Source organism: Castanea sativa, chromosome 3 (genome assembly GCF_040712315.1).
Source record: "Castanea sativa cultivar Marrone di Chiusa Pesio chromosome 3, ASM4071231v1".
Taxonomy (NCBI): Eukaryota; Viridiplantae; Streptophyta; class Magnoliopsida; order Fagales; family Fagaceae; genus Castanea; species Castanea sativa.
In genome coordinates, this window is record NC_134015.1 from 40,034,685 (window position 1) to 40,054,241 (window position 19,557).

Below are 19,557 nucleotides of genomic sequence, written 5' to 3' on the forward strand. Positions count from 1 at the left end.
TCTCTATTTTCTTCTTTTGTTTTTAGTGTTTTTCCCCACTATCTCTCCCTATTGTTCTTGTTGTTTCTTACTGTGCACGGCTGAGGCCTTTTTATACTGTCTGGCATGATAAGATTTACCATTTTACCCTTTAACTACTTTTGGCCTGTTGGGGGTGTCCTTTCCAGACTACCCACTAGTCTGCTAGCTGCCCAGCCACCACCACCACTACCCTGTGCTGGCTACGCTATGTTCCATTCCCAGACAAGAGAAGTTTTGTTTTATTTTTTAGCTTTCGTGACATTCCCTGTAATATGCACCTAGTGATTCCAGCTCATGTTTGCCTCTTTTAGGTGGTATGTTATCCTAGCAAGACATTTCCCCCAAAAGAGCTTGAGCGGGAACCCTAGAATAAGCTTCCCCCTTCTTCCCACCAACAGACCACACCCTCTCTTACCTTTAACCCATGGCCCACTGCCTCTGTATTGGCTAGGTACAAGTTGGTGGTGCCTGAGTCTTGTGCGTGCTCCACTCCCATATAAGTTCATTTCTTATCTAGTGTTCACGCGTTTGCTATTGCCTGTGGGTTTGTTTGGTATTGCTGCATGTTTTGGTGCTTGTTTAACCTTTTGTGGCATGGGTGAGTCATTGGGTCTTCGTTTTTCACATCTTGTTTCTTCTTTGGGCTGGGTATTGCTTAGGTGTAGGCCTTTACTTCTTATAATTCGGCCCTTGTCTCTTTTCACCCTTGGTTTGTGGGCTCACTGGTACTTCTGCCATGTCACTACATGGTTCCTGCCATGATATCATTTAACTTTCGTTTGCTGGACTTCCTCTGAGCTTGCCATACTAATTTCATATATTATTCATTCCCTTAGTTTACATTGCCCAGTATTCCTGTTGGGTTAATCCTCATATCATATTGGGTTTCCTTGGCTAATTTTATTCCTTTGGGCATCCTTGGCCCATTTCATTCCTTGGGGCATCCTTGGCTGATCTCATTCTTTCCTACTTCTTACATTCTCATGGGCTTTTGCTAAAACTTTTGGGCTTTTCCGGTCCAATTATCATATCCTTTACTTTCGGATTTTTTGGCCTTCAACCAATCCCATTTACTAATCCCTTTCTTTGGGCTCCTTCGGCCCGTCTTTGCTTGCTTTCTACTTCTTATAATTCTTAAGGGCTTACTACTTCATTCTTTGGGGCTCCCTTGAGCCCATTTGCTTTCTTTGGGGCCCTTTTACTATTTTGTAGCCCTGCAGACCATTATTCCTGCCATTTGGGCTTAATGATTTTTTCTCTCACTTTGCTAATTCTTTTTTCTTCCCCCCTTTTCATATTGCTGGGCTTCTTCTGTTATTAGACCGTTTTGCCAAAATGAGCATCAACAGAGTTTAAAATCATAAATTGATAATAAAAAAATTATTAAAAAAACCTACTCATGTTTATAAAATTACCCCATGTTCTTGACTCTAAAAAAAAAAAAAACTACCCCATGTTTTATAAAACTTCCCACTACCCCATGTACATAACCAAAACTACCCCCGTTAGAACTGTAAACAAGCCAAGCTTTGCCGAGTAGTGCGTATTTGAGTTTGGTTCGTCAATAAAAATCAAATGCTCAAACTTGGCTCGAGCTTGAGACAAGCCTAAAAACAATGTTTGAACTCAAGTTCTTGAGAAAGCCAAAAAGCATGAGATTGATTTGGCTTGACTTGATTAATTAGTCAAGCCAAGCTTGAGCTTGATGTCAAGCTCAGTCTTGAGCTCAAGTCAAGCTTTTTAGCTTGGGATCCAAAAAAATTGCATTATCAAATGCTTATTATATCACCAAAAATCAAGTAAACAAAAAAGAAAAGAAAAGAATATACTTACTTTATCATGCTTCTCATTCCACCCATGATTAGAAATTATTCAAATTACAACTTTACATAATTAAATTCATCCATTCATCATTCATTGTCTATAGCTTGAGCAATTTTTAAAAAAAAAATATGTAACTTAAGTCTAAAATTGTTCTGTGGTCAGTTTAGAGGGAGTGTAAAAAAAAATTATAGTAAAGAAGAAAAATTAATAGGTGGTGGTAAGTTGTTTCATGTGGACTATGTTATTATTAAGATATGTGTAATGTCATAATAATAAGTTTATTTAGTAAACATATGTCAAGCTATAAACAAGCCTAAGCTTGGCATGTTTTGTATCGAGCCCTATTATTCATAAGCTTGTTCACAAGCAATTTTTTTTCGCTTGGGCTCGGCTTGTTTATCAAACAAGCCTAAATCTAAAACTCAAACTTGATTTATTTATAAATAAACGAACATAAACGAGCTTTTTATCAAGCCAAGCCCAAGTTGTTTATGAACGGCTTGGTTTGTTTACGGCCCTACCATGTTCCTATTAAAAAAAAAAACTACCTCATGTTCTAAAAATAAAATAAAAAAGAACTACCCCAAGTTCCTAAAAAAGAAAACCAATAAAAAAAGAGTTTCATTGCATGCTCAAATCGATGAGGCTAGTAGAATATAATATCTTAGAATTACTGCCAAATTAAAATGTTGTAATTTTTTTGTTGGCATATAAAAAGTAATTAAATGGTGGTGATGTGTACAACAAAGTCTAAAAATATTTGGTTATCAAAAACAATAAAAAAGAGTCTAGAAATATTCCTAATTTTAGATCTCAATAATGAAGTTATGTGAAAGTAATGTTACCCCCAACATAAATCGATAATTAATATGAAAATTGGTATAAAAAAAATGAATATGAAATTGAGAGTGAGAGTGCTATCATGTGATCAAATGTACCGGGCACGTATTGTGTGAATAGATAATGTGAGCTTTCTTTTGTGCCTTGGCATGTAATGTAATGAATCTAACTAGTCGCTAACTCGTGCGATGCACGGAAAAACTATTAACTAAAAAAAATCCAACAATGAGTAAATAGACATTTTGCTAGTTAATATTTTTTTTAAATGAAGAAGTATTTAACGTCTATGTTTTTCCATAGTTTAGAAGTATTGTCTAAAATAGAATGTTATTGAGTTGCAAGTGCATAGTTACCGAAACCTACAAAGTAATTTACAATTCTTAAATTAATAAAGCAAAACTCCCAATAGTTAGTTTTATATATATATATAGATTGAGAAAGACACACCAAGCTTCAAATTTGAGTAGCAATATGACTTTCTCATAGTAATAATAATATAGACAATTCAAAATATGGAACAATATCAAAATTATACTACCTAATTTCATTATCTTTTATGTTGAATCCCAATAGTTATATATATACACACACACACACACACGTGAGTCTTTTTTTTCTTTTTTTTTTTTAGGCCTATCAAAGTTGTTGTTTTCTTTTTATTTAAATAATGCTTATGTCTAAAAAAAGTTAAAGGCTTCGGTTATATAAAAGAAACAATTAAGCTCATCCTTTAAAAACTTATCTCTTGTACTTTGTATGATATGGTAATTTTCATTCAAACTTTAAAATAGATTATGTGTCTTACCTTAATGTTTTCCTTGTGGTGAGGACAAATAGAATGAAATAGGTGCTTCATGCTAAAAAACTTTCTTCTAGTCAAATACCAAACCTGATAAAATTTTAGTGAAAAGGAAAAACTCATCAAGAGGAGTAAGAGAGAAAGAAATTACTCAATGAAAAACCACAATGAATGAAGAAAGATTTCAAATTTGAACTTCCAAAGAACAACATAAATTTCAGCCATAGGTTCAAAATGCCAAGTTAAACTTTTTGCTGAAAACCTAGCAAATACAGCCAAGAAATATAACTTTATTAATCTCGATGGTAGTGATCTAATTCATGAACCCTAAACTGCGATTTTTGAATTAGATCACAAACGAAATATATAACTTTATTATAACGAAATAAGATCACTACCTAGAAAATATATAACGAAATAAGATCACTACCTAGCAGCCAAGAAATATAACTTTATTAATCTCGATTAGTTGAATTTGATCACAAACGAAAACATAGCAAATATATTTTCTTTTCTTTTCTTCTTTCAAGGATCTGATATGGCAGTGATCTAATTCATGAACCCTAAAGTACAATTTTTGAATTAGATCACAAACAAAATATATAACTTTATTATAACAAAATAAGATCACTACCTAGCAAATATATAACGAAATAAGATCACTACCTAGCAAATACAACCAAGAAATATAACTTTATTAATCTCTAGCAGCCAAGAAATATAACTTTATTGATCTCGATTAGTTGAATTAGATCACAAACGAAAACCTAGCAAATATATCTTCTATTCTTTTTTTCTTTCAAGGATCTGATAAGCAAAAGATGGATTACAAAATACTTACCATGTGTATGAGGGTGTGTGGTAAATCTTGAAGCTATAATTGGGTAATGCAACAGAGTGTTTTTCCTACGTTTGGAGAGAGAAAGTTTGCAGGAATGGTCAGTTTATTTTTTAAACTTGAGAAAGGGATAGGTTTGCTAGGGTTTTTAGGTGGGAAGAAAGGAGTTATAACGTGAGTCTCTCTCTCTTCTTTTTTGAATCCTAACGTGAGCCTTTTTAATGATAATAGTCTAATTAATGATTATTTGAGTCTAAAAAAATATAAATTAAAAATGCTGATGTGGAAAATTGTAGGAGCTTCAGAGATTTCAGTTTTATATTTATATATAAATGATGTAAATTTTCTTGCTCATCTATATAGAAATATAAAACCGAAACCTCTGAAAATCTACATCATATCCATTCCCTTCAGAGGTTTCGGTTTTCGCAAGAAAATTTACATCATCTATATATAAATATGGTGAAAACCGAAACCTCTGATGTAAATTCGCCATATTTTCTTACCTTAATGAAAATATTTACGTAAAAAAATTAGAAGAGAATGGATAATGTAAACTTAGAAAGTGTGTCGGCAGTGCTCTCCGCTATTTATTTGTTTATTACTGTGTTACCGTAGCGTTTGATTTCCTTTTTGGTAAGTAATTTGGCGTATGGGTTTTGCTTAGTTTTGTTTTTTATTTTGTTTTTAAATGAAACTTTGGCATATGGTTTCTTCTTTCGTCCTAATTCATAATTTCATACCCCCCAATAGAGATGCACTGTCATTTCTAGGGGTGTCAAATGGGTGGGTTTAGGGTGGACATAATTGGATTGGGTATGTAAAACTCATTCACCCATTAAAACCCATTTAACTAATTGCTTCTAAACCAAACCCAACACAACCCAATTATAATGTGTAAACACAGTAACAGCTTAGCGAAAGGAAAATAGAGGAATAAGATAAGAAACTAAGTGGTCCACCGTTTGGTTGCCGAGAAAATTTAGAAAAATAAGGAAATGAATCTTGAAAATCCAATTCCAATTATTTACGAACCAAAAACCAACACAAAAAAAAAAAAAGCCAAATGAAGCAACTTCGACTCAATCGAACCAAATGGCTCTATTACATACACCAAATTCAAAAAAAGAAGACAGTGAAGAATAAAAACTACCAATTCCTCAACTTTCTCAGGAACCAAACAGATTTTGGATCTGAAAAAAGAAACTGTGAGTGCGAAGCGAAGAAGGGTAAAAAAAAAAAAGCCAAACAGTGCTCTAATTCCCAGGGTTTTGCTCGACCTTGAGTCGCCATTTAGTTTCACAGCCTTCGACAATCACATTCAGGTCAAGCTCGTCCTTCTTCTTCTCGTCGATCATCTAATCGTTTCCAGCTTCGATTCCGTCTTGAATTTCTCTCAAGGTTTGGAAAATGCTTCCTTCGATGCTTCGAAGCCGCTAGAAATGGACTCTGGTGAGCTTTCTTTTAATGCTTTTGTTAAAGATATTAACTAAATTGGAATGCGTTTGGTTGCCGAGAAAGTTAGGGAAACAGAAATAAGAAAATTAGAGTCTAATTTTGTCTGAGGGCTAAGTTTTTTTTTGGGATAATTACAGTAAACCCACTTGTGGTATGGCCCGTTTTCACTTTGCGTACCCGTGGTTCAATTATTTACACTTTGCCCACCTGAACTTCAATCCATTACCCATCTATTACCCACTTCTGTTAAAATTAGGGGTAAAAAAGTATTTTATCTTCACTTTTATGTCTCTCTCCTCTACAAACAAAAAATAACCAAAAAAAATCAAGCAAACAAGATCAAAGAGGGGGGTTTTGTAGAGAAAAAAGATGTGTATCAATGAAATGAGAGAGGTTGCATCCCACAATAAAAAGAGCAATGAAATGGGTAATATTATGGTTATAGTCATTTAATATTCCCACAATAAAGCCTTGAAGCTACTCGAAATCACAGTCTCAATTATTTGACCCCTAAAATACCCACCGCATTCATCAATGCTACTGCTTTGGCTGTGGGTGTGGGTGTGGCTGTGGTTGTGGTACCATGGTGGAGGCCTGAAGGGTACACCCATCCATCCACTGAGTCGATAAACACAAAATCATTACTCAGCTTGTAACTCGTCCCCAGGCTCAGCAACTCTACTATCTCTCTCAGCTTTTCTCGTTGATGACATGGATGATGACAATGACGATGACGACGACGACGACGACAACGACGACATTGTTTTCGTTTTGGGAATGTCAAAGTCGACCATAGAAGCTGCTTTGGAAGCAGCGGCTTGGACATCTCGGGGCAAGTTGGAAGCGGGTCGGGGCAGTGACCCGGCTAGTTCGGGGAAGTTAAGGATGGTCGAGTTTCCCTTAATGCTCAACGCTGCTACGTCGTGGGCTCGGGCTACCATTTATGGGGTCAAGAATGTTCCAAGCCAAATCCGATTTTTCTTCCTGGTGGTGGTAGGATCTGGGTTTGATTTTGGGTTTGATTGTGTTGGTCTGGGTTTGATTGTGTTTTTCTAGGTTTGTTGTGATTGGTTTCTTGATATGGGCTTGATCTGGGTTGTTTGTTTACTAGGTTTATGAGTTTGATTTGCTGAGAATTTGGTGTTGATTGTGTTCGAATTTAGAAAAGAACATGAAGAATTCAAAGAACCAATTGTAAAATGAAGAACAAGTTGAAGAACATTAAGAAATGTTTTTTAATTATAAAATTTTAATTAAATTAGATTTAATGCTCTTCAACTTGTGTTAGATTAGATCATTTCCTATTGTAAAGAAAACAAAACACCAATGATGTTCATACCTTTCTAATGTTCATACCATTTTTTTTGTAAAAATTGGAAACCTTAATTTTTTTATTTGTTTTATGTTTGTTTTTGTCTAAAAATGTGTTTGTTTAACGGCAAATGGAGAGGTAGGTAACGGATTCTTAACAGAGTAAATCTCAAGTGGGTAAAGTGTAAATGATTGAACCATGGGTAGGCAAAGTAAAAACGGGTCTAACCACAGTTGAGTTTACTGTAATTATCCCTTTTTTTATATGGAAGGGCTGGGTTGAATTTGGATATATTGTTTTTGGGTTAAATGGTCTTCAATGGGTTTTTAGTTAAAAACTCAATAATCACTGGGTCTAATTGGGTTGATGCCCATTTAACCCAACTAATAATTGGTTGGGTTTGTGTTCAATTAGAGCGGGTGAGTTTGGGTGGGCAAATGAGTTTGGGCTTACTTTGCCACTCCTAATCATTTCTCACTTGAGTCACTTCTCACTTCTCAACCTGTGAGCAATAGCTGTCACTCACTATTTTGCACACATCCATAGTATTACATATAACACATGATTCCAATAATTGATTAGTGAATCATGTTGACTATATCTAATATTTATAATAATTAAAACAGCTATGTTGACAACATTTTTATAATAAATCATAAGTAAAAGGTTGTTTCTTTAGCAACCAAAAAAAAAAGTAGAAGGTTGTTCTTATATAAAAAAATAAAAAAAGTGGTAGGTACTTATAGGTTGTTATTAGTGGACAAAAAATAAAATTTAGAGGTACATTTCAATTAAAACCAATAACAATTAATTACTATGATTTGTTGTGAAAATATTGTGCAAATTTTGTGAACATAACAATTGTACTTAAGCTTTTTCTATGTGAAGTTGTGAAAGAGTATCAAACCATGTTTTGTTACAAATTTAAGCCGTGACTTCTGGAATACTTGTTAAAATTTAAAACTTATTGCTTTATGGGTTCATGTACTTTTTTCTTTTTTTTATATTTCTCTATTGTTTAGTTATATATATTTTGTTTTATTTCAATAATTTCTAAGCAATGAATCATCTGATTCTTTAATATTTTTTCGTCTTTTAGAAGCTTTAATATCTGAATTTTTGAGTAATTTTTTTGCAGTATTTGAAACTGTCTGACAAATTTTTTGTAAACCGTTGTAAGTTCAAGCAATAACTTCTTCATCAAATTATAACACAAATTGAAGTCATATAAGAGCAAATCATGCAATGATGTAATTTCTTAATCAATTTAAGATTTTATAAAAAAAATTTAGTCTACCTTACAAATAGGTAATTAAGTTCCTGTACATATAGCACAGGTTAACTATATATATATTGATAAGTAGTGAGGACTGAGGAAGTTATCATTTGGGAATTGACAAAGTTTTAAAAATATACCTAAAAATCCGCCAGGCTTGCTGATTAATGAAGACAGCCTCAATGATTAATGGGTGTGTTTTTGAGTTTCAATCACTCCATAAATAAGATATGTGAGCTTTGTCAACTTTTTCACATATGGAAGAAGGGAGAATTGTTGCTGGCATGTGGTAGCATGTGATAGGGGGGGCAACTTTAATGAGGGATAATCTGTTTGCCAAGACAACAAAGTAGGTTGTGATGCAGAATGTGGAAGCTGATGCAGGATGCGGAAGCAACAAAAAGTAGAATATGTCTACTTCTATAAAGTAAGAAACTACTACCGTGCACCTTTGACGTGATGGTTACTTTTTAAGTATAAGTGTTTGTGGAGTATAGAGAGTAAAGACTGGAGTTTAAGTTTCCAGAAAAGAGTTTCACATACATAATTTCTATCTTACATATAAAAAAAGAAAATAGGAAACAAATGGTTTAGAATCAAGGCAGTCAAGTACGAATATTTGCCTATATTCAAAAAAAGAGTACGAATATTTGCCATGATGTGCATCAAATAACAATCGTTATAATCTCTCTTCCCCTTCGATGTAGGAGTTTTGTTTTAGTTAGTAAAAAGATATTCCGTATTTATTAATTAAGGTTACTACTTTGATACGCTCTAAGCCATGATGAGAACGTGAATATCTACATTTCCGGAAAAAAGGATCAGGCTTACTAGGCATATAATCCTTGAGGTGATTCTCAGGGAAAATAAAAAATAAAAATCCTTTACTAGTATAATTTTTTTTTTCCTCTAAAGAATCCTTGAGTTATGTGCAGCTAAATGTTTGGGATTCTGAAAGAATTCATAGGATTTCTAAATTAAAAGATTATCGGCAGCAAACTACTATTTAGTGATTAGTAAAACTGTGACAAAAAAAAGTAATGCTAATTTAAAACACAAAAATTTTTACAAACACTTAATGTGGCAAGTAATTATTGGTAAATAAAAAAGTAATATTAGTAGTGGACCTAAATAAAAACCAATAAAAAATTGCCCTCAACAACAATTTATAAAAATATTGCAAAAGGTAGCTTATGGCTGTAGTATTACTAAAAAAAAAAAAAAACTCTTGTACTACAAAGTCTAGGATAATAGGAATTCTAGAGTATAAATATGTCAAAACGGTAATAAATGGTTTAAAAATTTTTATCTTATTTGGGATGTTAATCATAATTATTGTTAGACATTACACAAATTTGCCGGTCAGAGAAACATGATCTATTAGTAAACGTATCTCCATTCTCCAGTAATCTATGCAGAAAAATCAGTATAAGTTATATTGAATTTATCCAAATATGGATAGAAACAAATGATGATATCATTTATAACGCTGATTATTTCTTGCTCCCAAAGAAAATAGCATCCTTATAAAAAGCCCCTATGTGCCCTCATAAACTATAAGGATTTGTTATCAAAAAAGAAGAAGAAAGAGCTGAGAGAAGAAGAAGATGACGATCTCAGAAACGAGTCCAACATCCACCATCGTGTCATTCGGCGAGATGCTCATTGATTTTGTGCCTGACATAGCTGGAGTTTCCTTGGCCGAGTCTACTGGTTTCCTCAAAGCACCCGGGGGTGCTCCTGCCAATGTTGCTTGTGCCATAACTAAGCTTGGTGGTAGCTCTGCCTTTATTGGCAAGGTTCTCCCCATATCTTCTTCTTGTTTTGTTATTATTATTTCTTGATTTTTATAAACTATACATATAATATAATATACTAGTAGTTAATTATAATAAACATGTAAATATAAGATAATTTTTCTTTTTCTTTTTTAATTTAATCTTAATGTATATATATTTTATATGTGAGGATGATGTTTAATTTTGTCTACTTTAGTTTGGAGATGACGAGTTTGGGCACATGCTAGTGGATATCTTGAAGAAGAACGAGGTGAACACAGATGGGGTGTGTTTTGATGAACATGCACGAACTGCATTGGCCTTTGTAACATTGAAGAAGAATGGGGAGAGGGAGTTCATGTTTTATAGAAACCCCAGTGCAGACATGCTGCTAAAAGAATCGGAGTTAAATATGGGTGTCATCAAGCAGGCCAAGATATTTCATTATGGATCCATAAGCCTGATATCTGAGCCATGCAAGTCTGCTCACCTGGCAGCCATGAAAGCTGCCAAGGAAGCCGGCATTTTGCTTTCATATGATCCAAACGTCCGCTTACCTCTCTGGCCTTCTCCTCAGGCTGCTAGAGATGGAATCAAGAGCATCTGGAATCAAGCTGATTTCATCAAGGTATTCTATCTTTTCTATTCCATTAGAGTGCCTTTTTCTTTTCACATTAATTGCAATAATGCAATTATATTGTTTTTGTATTAAATCAGCTAAGTTAAATGAATACAACCCATTGGCATTAATCGTTCTCAAATTGACTTAGGTTTGATTGTTTTCTTATCGAATTAGTGAGGTCAAACCTATATACTATTCTTAGGTGCAATATATTAAGTTCCCAAACATTTAATTACATTAAATTTAAAGATAATACTATTTGTGGTCAGTGCAGCCATGTGTACCAAAGTTTTGCTCTTGAATTAGATTATCCCACTGATAATTTGTCAGATAGGACAAAAAAGTAATAGTAGACTTTCATAATGATTCATCAAATATTACGTAGTAGGTTTATATCAATTAGGTTTACTGGTAAGTTGTTCAATAGAATAGGATTAGGATTTGATACCCGGACCTGCAAGGATGCATCAGATAGTAACACTGAAATTATCTTCTAATAAATAAATCCATCAATATATAGTTGTTTTATTTAACTCATTTTAGGTGATAAAATAATTCTGTGTCTGTAATTGGTGGTATAGGTGAGTGATGATGAGGTTCAATTCCTCACACAAGAAGATCCTGACAAGGAAGATATTGTTCTGACCCTATGGCATGATAACCTCAAGCTGCTTGTTGTCACTGATGGAGAGAAGGGATGTAGATACTTCACCAAGGTATTATTATTATTATTTATTAATTCTTTTTTGTTTCTAGAAACAGTGCCTTCACACTTTTAGAAGGATATAAATATATATATATATATACACACACACATGTATCTTACATTTATGAAAAGAGGGTTACTCTTACACCATTGATTTGTATCTTAAAGAAGCTCCCTCCTCCCTCTTTATCCTCATATCAATAAGATATTCAAGTCCTTTTAATCTATTGTATTTCGAATTGATCCAGTTATCTTTTCGTCTAAACATATAATCTATAAATACAGAGTTTTAAAGGGAAGGTGAGTGGGTTCTCGGTGAAAACTGTTGACACAACTGGTGCTGGGGATGCTTTTGTTGGTGCACTTCTGGTTTCTATCGCCAAAGATACTAACATATTTCGTGTAATCATTCTTTATCCCTTAACTTTAACTTTAGTTAGTTTCATTATTTTTCTTTTCGGCATTAGTTCTAAGTTAATTTTGTTACTTCTGTATAGGATGAAGCAAAACTTAGAGAGGCTCTGACATTTGCAAATGCATGTGGAGCAATTTGTACAACAAAGAAGGGAGCAATTCCAGCTCTTCCATCCACCTCCAATGCTCATGAGCTCATGTCTAAGACCAAATAGGCCGAAAGCATTTCCTTCATCATTCGCCTTCGTATAATTCTGGTTTGTCTAAGGATAGATAATAAGTTTTATTTATGTATTTTAGGAATCTCTCTCTCTCTCTCTCTCTCTCTCTCTCTCTCTCTGTATATATTGAAATAAATTACTATCACCATTTTAATATCTACTAATATTATTAATGATGTGGTATTAAGTATTTGAATCCAATCATTTCAAAAGAATTGGATAATTATCCATATAACTCAAGAGAATCGTTTTAGAAAGATTTTCGATGTCTATTCCGTCACACTACCACTTAGTGTTGGGTCAATTTACACGTTTGTGTGAGTGGCTATGCCTTTCATATGTTATCATCGTTGCCAATGATCTTGTATTCATGTGATCGAAAATCTTTCGTGAATCTATCAAATAACAATGACCTTGTAAGTAATAGTTTTGGTATGATCATACCGAAAGTAGATGTTTGGTGCCAATAACATGAATACTGTGGATGCATGTTAAGGGATTTGATACGCAGGGGATAATGAACTCATGTAATCATGGGCGTAACTCAAGGTCAAGTGCTGAGAACCCTCACAACTTAGGCACGACGACCCCTTATGGAGGGCGTGCCTTTTCTATTTCTTTTTTTTCAGTCCAAGTGCCATTTTTGTTACTCATTTTAATAAAATCCCTTTTTGGAGGAGGATGAATTGTTGTGTGGAGGACTATTTTAGAATGATATATAATTGGAGGACATACATGACTAATGTTTAATAGGTAATGTTTAACAACAATACCTTCAAAGAACTTTCATAAGACTCATATATGTTTCTCAATTGTAGCAATTATTCAGCAAAAAAAAAAAAAAAATTGTAGCAATCAAAAGTCCAATAAAAATCCACATCCTAACGAAATGGAATGTTAGAGCACTCCGTTAAAGCGTTTGACAAGTTGTGGTGGTGTTCATGTCAGGTAAGATAAACAGAAAACTAACCTAAATTAATCTCACGTAGTTAAATTGAGGGTATTGATTAAAGATAAGTGAAGTTCAAATTTAATTTGCTTAAAGGTCTATGACTTGGCTTAAAAAAAAGGTATGACTTGAAAATGATTGAAATTGAATGAAAATAAATAATTTTATTCAAAAATAAAGGTTTAGAAAATTCTTTTTCTTTAATATTATTGGTTCCACATAACACATATCGGCGTGGCTCACAACATTTTCGCTATTCTATGGTGATGACTTCAAACATACAAGAAAAAAAATCTAATACAGTCATTTTTTTTTTTTTTTCAGATTGTGAGTTCTTTAATTCTGTTAACATTAAACTTGATAAAAAACTTACATACATTTTTGACAAAGTAAATCCAAACCCAAGATTTGAAGGCACTCCAAGAACCAAATCAATGCAGTACACTACCAATGTGAGCAAAGTGGAAGAGGACATGCAGCGTACGAAGAGACTAAGAAAAGAAGTAGTGGGCTGTGGGAGTGTGTTATTGTATTTGGCTAGAAGTCGAACATACAACCATGTTGCTTACCACATAACAATACATTGCAAAACAATACGAACTGCAAAACACGAACATAGAAAACTCATCAAATATTAAAACGTGAAAACATACTAAATAAAGAATAAATGCATCGACAATTGAAAAGACTATAAATAAATTTATAGAGTTTATCTAAAAAAACCAAACAATCATCATCAGAACAACCAAACATCCTTAAAAAAAACAACAATTCCATTCAAACTATAAAAAGAAACTACCTTTAGAAATTGCAATAGATGAAGAAGAAGAAGTAACAGCGAGAGCCATTTGGATTTTGAGAAATTTTTTCTAACAAACTTTGTTTAAGGATTTGGGTTTGTGGGTTTTAGATTTTTCTGTTTCGATTTAAGTTCTAAAAATTTCAATGTGTGGTGGCGAATAATGAATTCATATTAAATAAGGAACCAAGGGGGGAAAGGTATGTTTCAATTTGTTTGTGTGATCTAAATTACTCTTGCAGAAGCCGTGTAATTATGGGTGTGAAAAATTGTAAACGTGAGTCCTAAACGTGAGACTCGCATTTAGGAAGAGAAGAGCCCTAAACATGAGTCTCTCTTGACTCCGATTATGTAGTTAAAAAAGTTAAATAATTTTGTATTAAAAAAATAATAATGATGTTAAAAATAATAATAATGATGTAGTAAGCCTTGGAGGGTTCAACAAAAAGTCAAAAGTCTTTATCATCATCTCTTTCAATTCTCTGTTTCTTATGAACATTCATGCTTCCTACCATGGCTTCAATTTACTGTGTGTGTTTTCTTTGTGAAAATTTGAGTGAGTATGAAGGGTTTCGACCTTGGCAGGAGTTTATACATGTTGAAATTTTTGTTATAGAATTTTAGTTGAAATAGAATTTTCAAGCTCTTGAAATATATATCTAATAGAGTTTTACTTAAATTAAATTATTATAACACTTGATAAGATAATTATAAGATATAAGATATAAAAACTAAAATAAAAAGAATCTAAAATGAAAAGAAAAAGAAAATAGTGGTGACGTGGAAAATTGTGGGAGTTTCAGAGGATTCGGTTATATATATATAAATATATATATATATATATTATGATTTTTTTTTTTAAAGCTTTTGGGCCTTTTGTGCTTTTGTCTCACCTTTGGCCAAAAAAACAATAACTTTTAAAAAAAAATATTCTTATTTTTATCCTTTAGTTATCACCTTTAATAAAAACAAAACAAACCAACATTATGGATGCCAAACTCACTCTTAATTTATTGAAACTTTTTTTAATTTAGTGATGAGATATTATATTAAATTATAAAGATTAGAAAATTATTGTAATGGAACCGAGATCTAAGAATTTATTTAAAAAATAAAAATCAAATTATTTTTAGATAAAAAAGGTAATTACCAATTATCCCCTATGATTTCGGCTTATTACAATTTAATCACAAAATTTACCTCTAAATTTTGGATTAAAATGAAATTGTTAACATTTTGTCCAAATTAAATGTTTTCTCAGTTGTGTGGGGGCATATAAGAAATTTTATGAAGCTAAATGGACAAATATACCCTTTCTCTCCTCTTTCTTAATAAATGAATATAGTGATGAAATATGAAGACAACTTGAAAATTGCAAGTGCCAATGACATTCCCAATGAAGTGGTGGCGAACATTTTGCAACCTGGCGGTCTTTGTAATTGATGATGTACAAAAATCGCCAGTGAGTTGATCGTCCACGCATGTGCCAATGGGTGTACCTAAAGAACAAAAGAGAAGAACCAATCAAAAGGTACCGATGGGGTACCGGCCAAAGACCCTCTGAGGGTTAAGTCAATGATAAAAGAATCTTCAAGAACTAAGAGTGCAAGAGCTAGGAAGAATTCGTGTACCTCAAGAGGGGTAAGGTTTGTGGCTTATATAGTGGTAGAGAGTTGATCTGAATCCCTTGATATGGGGGAGTTTCCTTGTAGGGAGAAGGCCCCCAAGATATTCAGGATCATGTTTCCATTTATGAGAGATCTGATTGCACGGTAGGGCCTTTGGTCGTGGTGCGCTAGTAATTTCCATGTAAGGACGTGTGGATAGGCCTCACACAACTGTGGGGAAATCCTAGGGAAGGGTTCGTTCGAACCAGGGATCGGCTGGCCCGACGATCCACAAGAGGGTCGTCCCTCGTTGAAGCTGACCGTCCCTCTGGGACTGGTCGTCCCCCTGGGACGAATCGTCCCTCTAGGGCTAGTCGTCCCTCTAAGATGGATCACCCTTCTGGGACTGGTCAACACCCGTAGAGGTTGACTGTCCCTTTTGAGAGGCTATCTTCTCCTCTGAGGGCATCCTGGATCGTTTGTCCATCCCTTAGGTAGGACTCGGGATTGGATCAATTGCCATGGGCACCCTTGATCATATGTCCATCCTTTAGGTAAGACTTGGGATTGGATCAAGTGCACGAGGACATCTTTGATCGTCTGTCCAACCCTTAGGTAGGACTTAGGATTGGATCAGGTGCACGAGAGCATCCTAGATCGTCTATCCATCCCTTAGGTAGGACTCTGGTTTTCATAAGCCTTTCCTTTTTCATAGATTATAATAATTCCAAAAATAACTGAATAGAAATATCTATAACTTGCCATTTGATTAGCGAAAAAGCTGGTCTGTCAACTACTTAAACAAAAAGAAAGCAATATCATAAGCAATAACCTCAGTTGTTGTTGGTGTACTACTGATAGTATCTCCCGAGGTGGTTAGTATTCCAAGGATGGTGTAGCCTCTGTCCATCGAGCGTCTCCAAGTAGTAGGTACCCTTCCTGTTGCAATCAACGATCCCGTATAGACCTTCCCAATTGGGTCCTAACTTCCCTTGCGTGGGATCTTTGGTGGCCGTGGTCACTTTCTTGATGACAAGGTCCCCGATGCTGAAGTGTCGAGGCTTTACCTTGCCGTTATAGTGTTTGGCCATGAGGTCTTGGTATTGGGTCATTCGTTGCTCCACGGCCACCCTTACCTCGTCTAGATTCAAGTGCGGACGGATCCCTTCTTCATTCCTCCCTTCATCATGGTGGGCTATCTTGTAGCTTGTTATTCCCACTTTTGTGGGGATGACAGCTTCGCTCTCGAATGCTAGACGGAACGGTGTTTCTCCCGTGGGCGTCCGAGTTGTTATTCTGTATGCCTATAAGACGCTTGGTAGCTCATCCGGCCATATCACCTTTGCCCCCTCCAGTCGAGTTTTAACCAATTTGAGCAAGGATCGGTTTGTAACCTCAACTTGCTCGTTGGCTTATAAGTGGGTGGGTGAAGAGTAGTGGTTCTTAATCCCCAACTGATTACAAAAGTCTCTGAACGCATCGTTGTCAAACTGTTTGCCATTGTCGGAGACAAGGACCTTGGGATCCCAAATCGACAGATAATGCTCTTCTAGACGAAGCTGCAAACATTCTTCTCCGAGATAGTTGCCAGTGGTTTTGCTTCTACCCATTTGGTGAAGTAGTCAATCCCCACAACTAGGAATTTCAATTGTCACATTGTCATTGGAAAGGGTTTCATAATGTCTAGTCCCTATTGTGCGAAAGGCCATAAGGCGTTCAATTGGGTGAGAGGTTTGGACGGCTGCCTTATGACATTGCTGAAGCATTGGCACTTTTCACATGTCTTCATGTAGGATTGGGCATCCCTCTGCATTGTAGGCCAATAGTACCCTGCTCGTATGAGCTTATGGACCAGTGACTGTGCCCTTAAGTGGTTACCACACACCCCTTCATGGACTTCCCCCATGATGTAGTCCGCTTTGTCGGGGGTCAAACACCTTAGGTATGGTCGGGAGAAACCTTTCTTGTACAGTACATCCGCTATCAGCACGAAGCGTGCTACCAAACTTTCAATCGTCGGGATTCATTGCGGTCTTCAGGAAGTGTCCCGTTCTTAAGGTAAGAGATAATCGGAGTTGTCCAGTCAGCGCCCTTTGGAATCATCTGTATCTCCAATTCTTCAATGGCAGGGAACTGCTAGACAAAGGATAGGATCTGTTAGTTGACCGTAATGTATTCCGCGGATGCAGCTTTGGCCAACCAATCGACGCGTTCGTTTTCTTCTCCTGCGACTTGTAAGAATTTTACCATGAAGGTTTGATTGGTCAGTCTTCGAATAAGGTTGAGATAATTTTTCATCCATTCTCCCTTGGTTTCGTAATCCCCATTGATATGTCCAATGACAACTTGGGAGTCGCTATGAAGAACAACCGATGAGGCCCTAGTTGCTTTTGCCAAATCAAGCCCTATGAGAATGGGTTCGTATTCTACCTCATTATTAGTCATTGGGAATTGGTGTCAGACGGCACACTTAATGATATCCCCTTCAAGGGATTGAAGGACCACTCCGATCCCTCCAGCCTGCTTGTTGGACGATCCGTTTGTCTAGACCTTCCAAAGGGTTGCCACCCAATCGTCAATTTCATTCGTTGTGAATTTTTCAATGAAGTTAGCTAAAGCTTGGGCCTTGATCATGGTCCTCGGGCGGTATTGTATGTCGAGTTCGCTCAACTCTATCGCCCATAGGACCAATCATCCAACGGCCTCTGGTTTATCCATTGTCTTCTGAAGAGGCTTGTCTATTTGAACCACTATGGTATGTGCTTGGAAGTATGGCCTGAGCTTGTTGGCTACTATGATCAAAGTAAAAGCTAACTTCTCCATAGGTGGGTATCTTGCTTCCGCCCCTTTGAGTGCTTAACTTGTGTAGTATACTGGCAACTGTACATGATCTTCTTCTCGGATCAGAGCCAAACTGACGGCTGTGGGAGACACAGCCAAATATAGGAAGAGATCTTCGTTGGGTTTCAATGGACTTAGGAGTGGTGGGGAGGCCAAGTATGCCTTCAATTCTTTGAATGCTCTCTGACATTCGTTGGTCCAAAAGCTTTCCTCGAGGTCTTGAATAATGGTAGGCATTTGTCCGTTGCCCTTGAGACGAATCTGTTGAGTGCTGCAACTCTTCCGTTTAGGCTTTGTACCTCATTGACGTTCCTCGGAGGGTTCATCTCTAAGATTGCTTGGATCTTATCAGGATTGGCTCCAATACTCCGTCGGGATACCATGAAGCCAAGGAATTTTCCTGACAATACCCCAAACGCACATTTGCTGGGGTTAAGCTTCATTCCGTAGAGGCGAAGAGTCCCAAATGTTCCCCAAGATCACTTAGGTGGTGATCCTCTTCTTCTCTTTTCACCAACATGTCGTCTATGTATACCTCAATGTTCCGTCCAATCTGCTTAATACAAAAGGCATGACCTTGTAGCAAAAAAGGCCTTGGATAGTGACGAACGACGTCTTCTCTTGGTCTGATTCCTCAAGCTTGATCTGATTGTATCAAGAGAAAGCATCCATGAAGCTTAACAACTTATGTCCAACGGTCGAATCCACAAGAAGATCGATCCGCAGAAGGGGGTAGCTATCCTTTAGGCAGGCTTTATTTAGGTCAGTGAAGTTTACACACATTCTCCACTTCCCATTTGTTTTTTTACCATAACCACGTTGGCCAACCAATCGGGGTAGTAGAATTCTCTAACGAAGCCTACATCCAACAGTTTATGGACCTCTTCAGCTATGGCATTGTCCCTATCTTAGGCGGAGACCTATTTTCTTTGGCAGACAGGTGGAAAGGGATAATGATGCTTGGGTCGATCCCGAGCATATCTTCATGACTCTAAATGAAGATGTCCAAGTTTTTTCATAGGAAAAGATCAACTCATCTCGAATCAAAGGGTTGGCTTGTGTGCCAATGCGAGTAACCCAATGTGAGTGCCCTTTGTCCAGGGAAATGGTCTCTAATGCCTCTATCGGCTCTACATTCACTCGTCGCTCTTCAATCTTCATGGTAGTTACTTGTTCGTCCATCTCCAGCATGGCCACATAGCATTCGCGAGCTGCCACCTGATCTCATCGGGCCTCTTCTATCCCATACTTC

At 35.9% G+C, this 19,557-nt stretch overlaps 1 protein-coding gene and 1 pseudogene across 1 annotated transcript; one reads left to right on the forward strand and one right to left on the reverse strand.

The window, feature by feature from the left end:
• Positions 1–6,229: 6,229 nt before the first annotated feature.
• LOC142628938 (ethylene-responsive transcription factor TINY-like) lies at positions 6,230–7,636 on the reverse strand (annotated as a pseudogene).
• Positions 7,637–9,975: 2,339 nt separating this feature from the next.
• LOC142626692 (putative fructokinase-5) lies at positions 9,976–12,103 on the forward strand. Its single transcript, XM_075800400.1, has 5 exons — positions 9,976–10,167; positions 10,364–10,774; positions 11,350–11,484; positions 11,760–11,876; positions 11,972–12,103. The coding sequence occupies exons 1-5, from the start codon at positions 9,976–9,978 to the stop codon at positions 12,101–12,103; spliced, it is 987 nt and encodes a 328-aa protein (XP_075656515.1).
• The last annotated feature ends 7,454 nt before the right edge of the window (positions 12,104–19,557 follow it).

Excerpts from the sequence above, each read along its gene's own strand:
- LOC142626692 (XM_075800400.1), top strand. The coding sequence starts at position 9,976 with ATGACGATCTCAGAAACGAGTCCAACATCCACCATCGTGTCATTCGGC. Across the intron at positions 10,168-10,363 it reads GCTCTGCCTTTATTGGCAAG|TTTGGAGATGACGAGTTTGG; the intron begins GTTCTCCCCATA and ends TGTCTACTTTAG. Across the intron at positions 10,775-11,349 it reads ATCAAGCTGATTTCATCAAG|GTGAGTGATGATGAGGTTCA; the intron begins GTATTCTATCTT and ends TTGGTGGTATAG.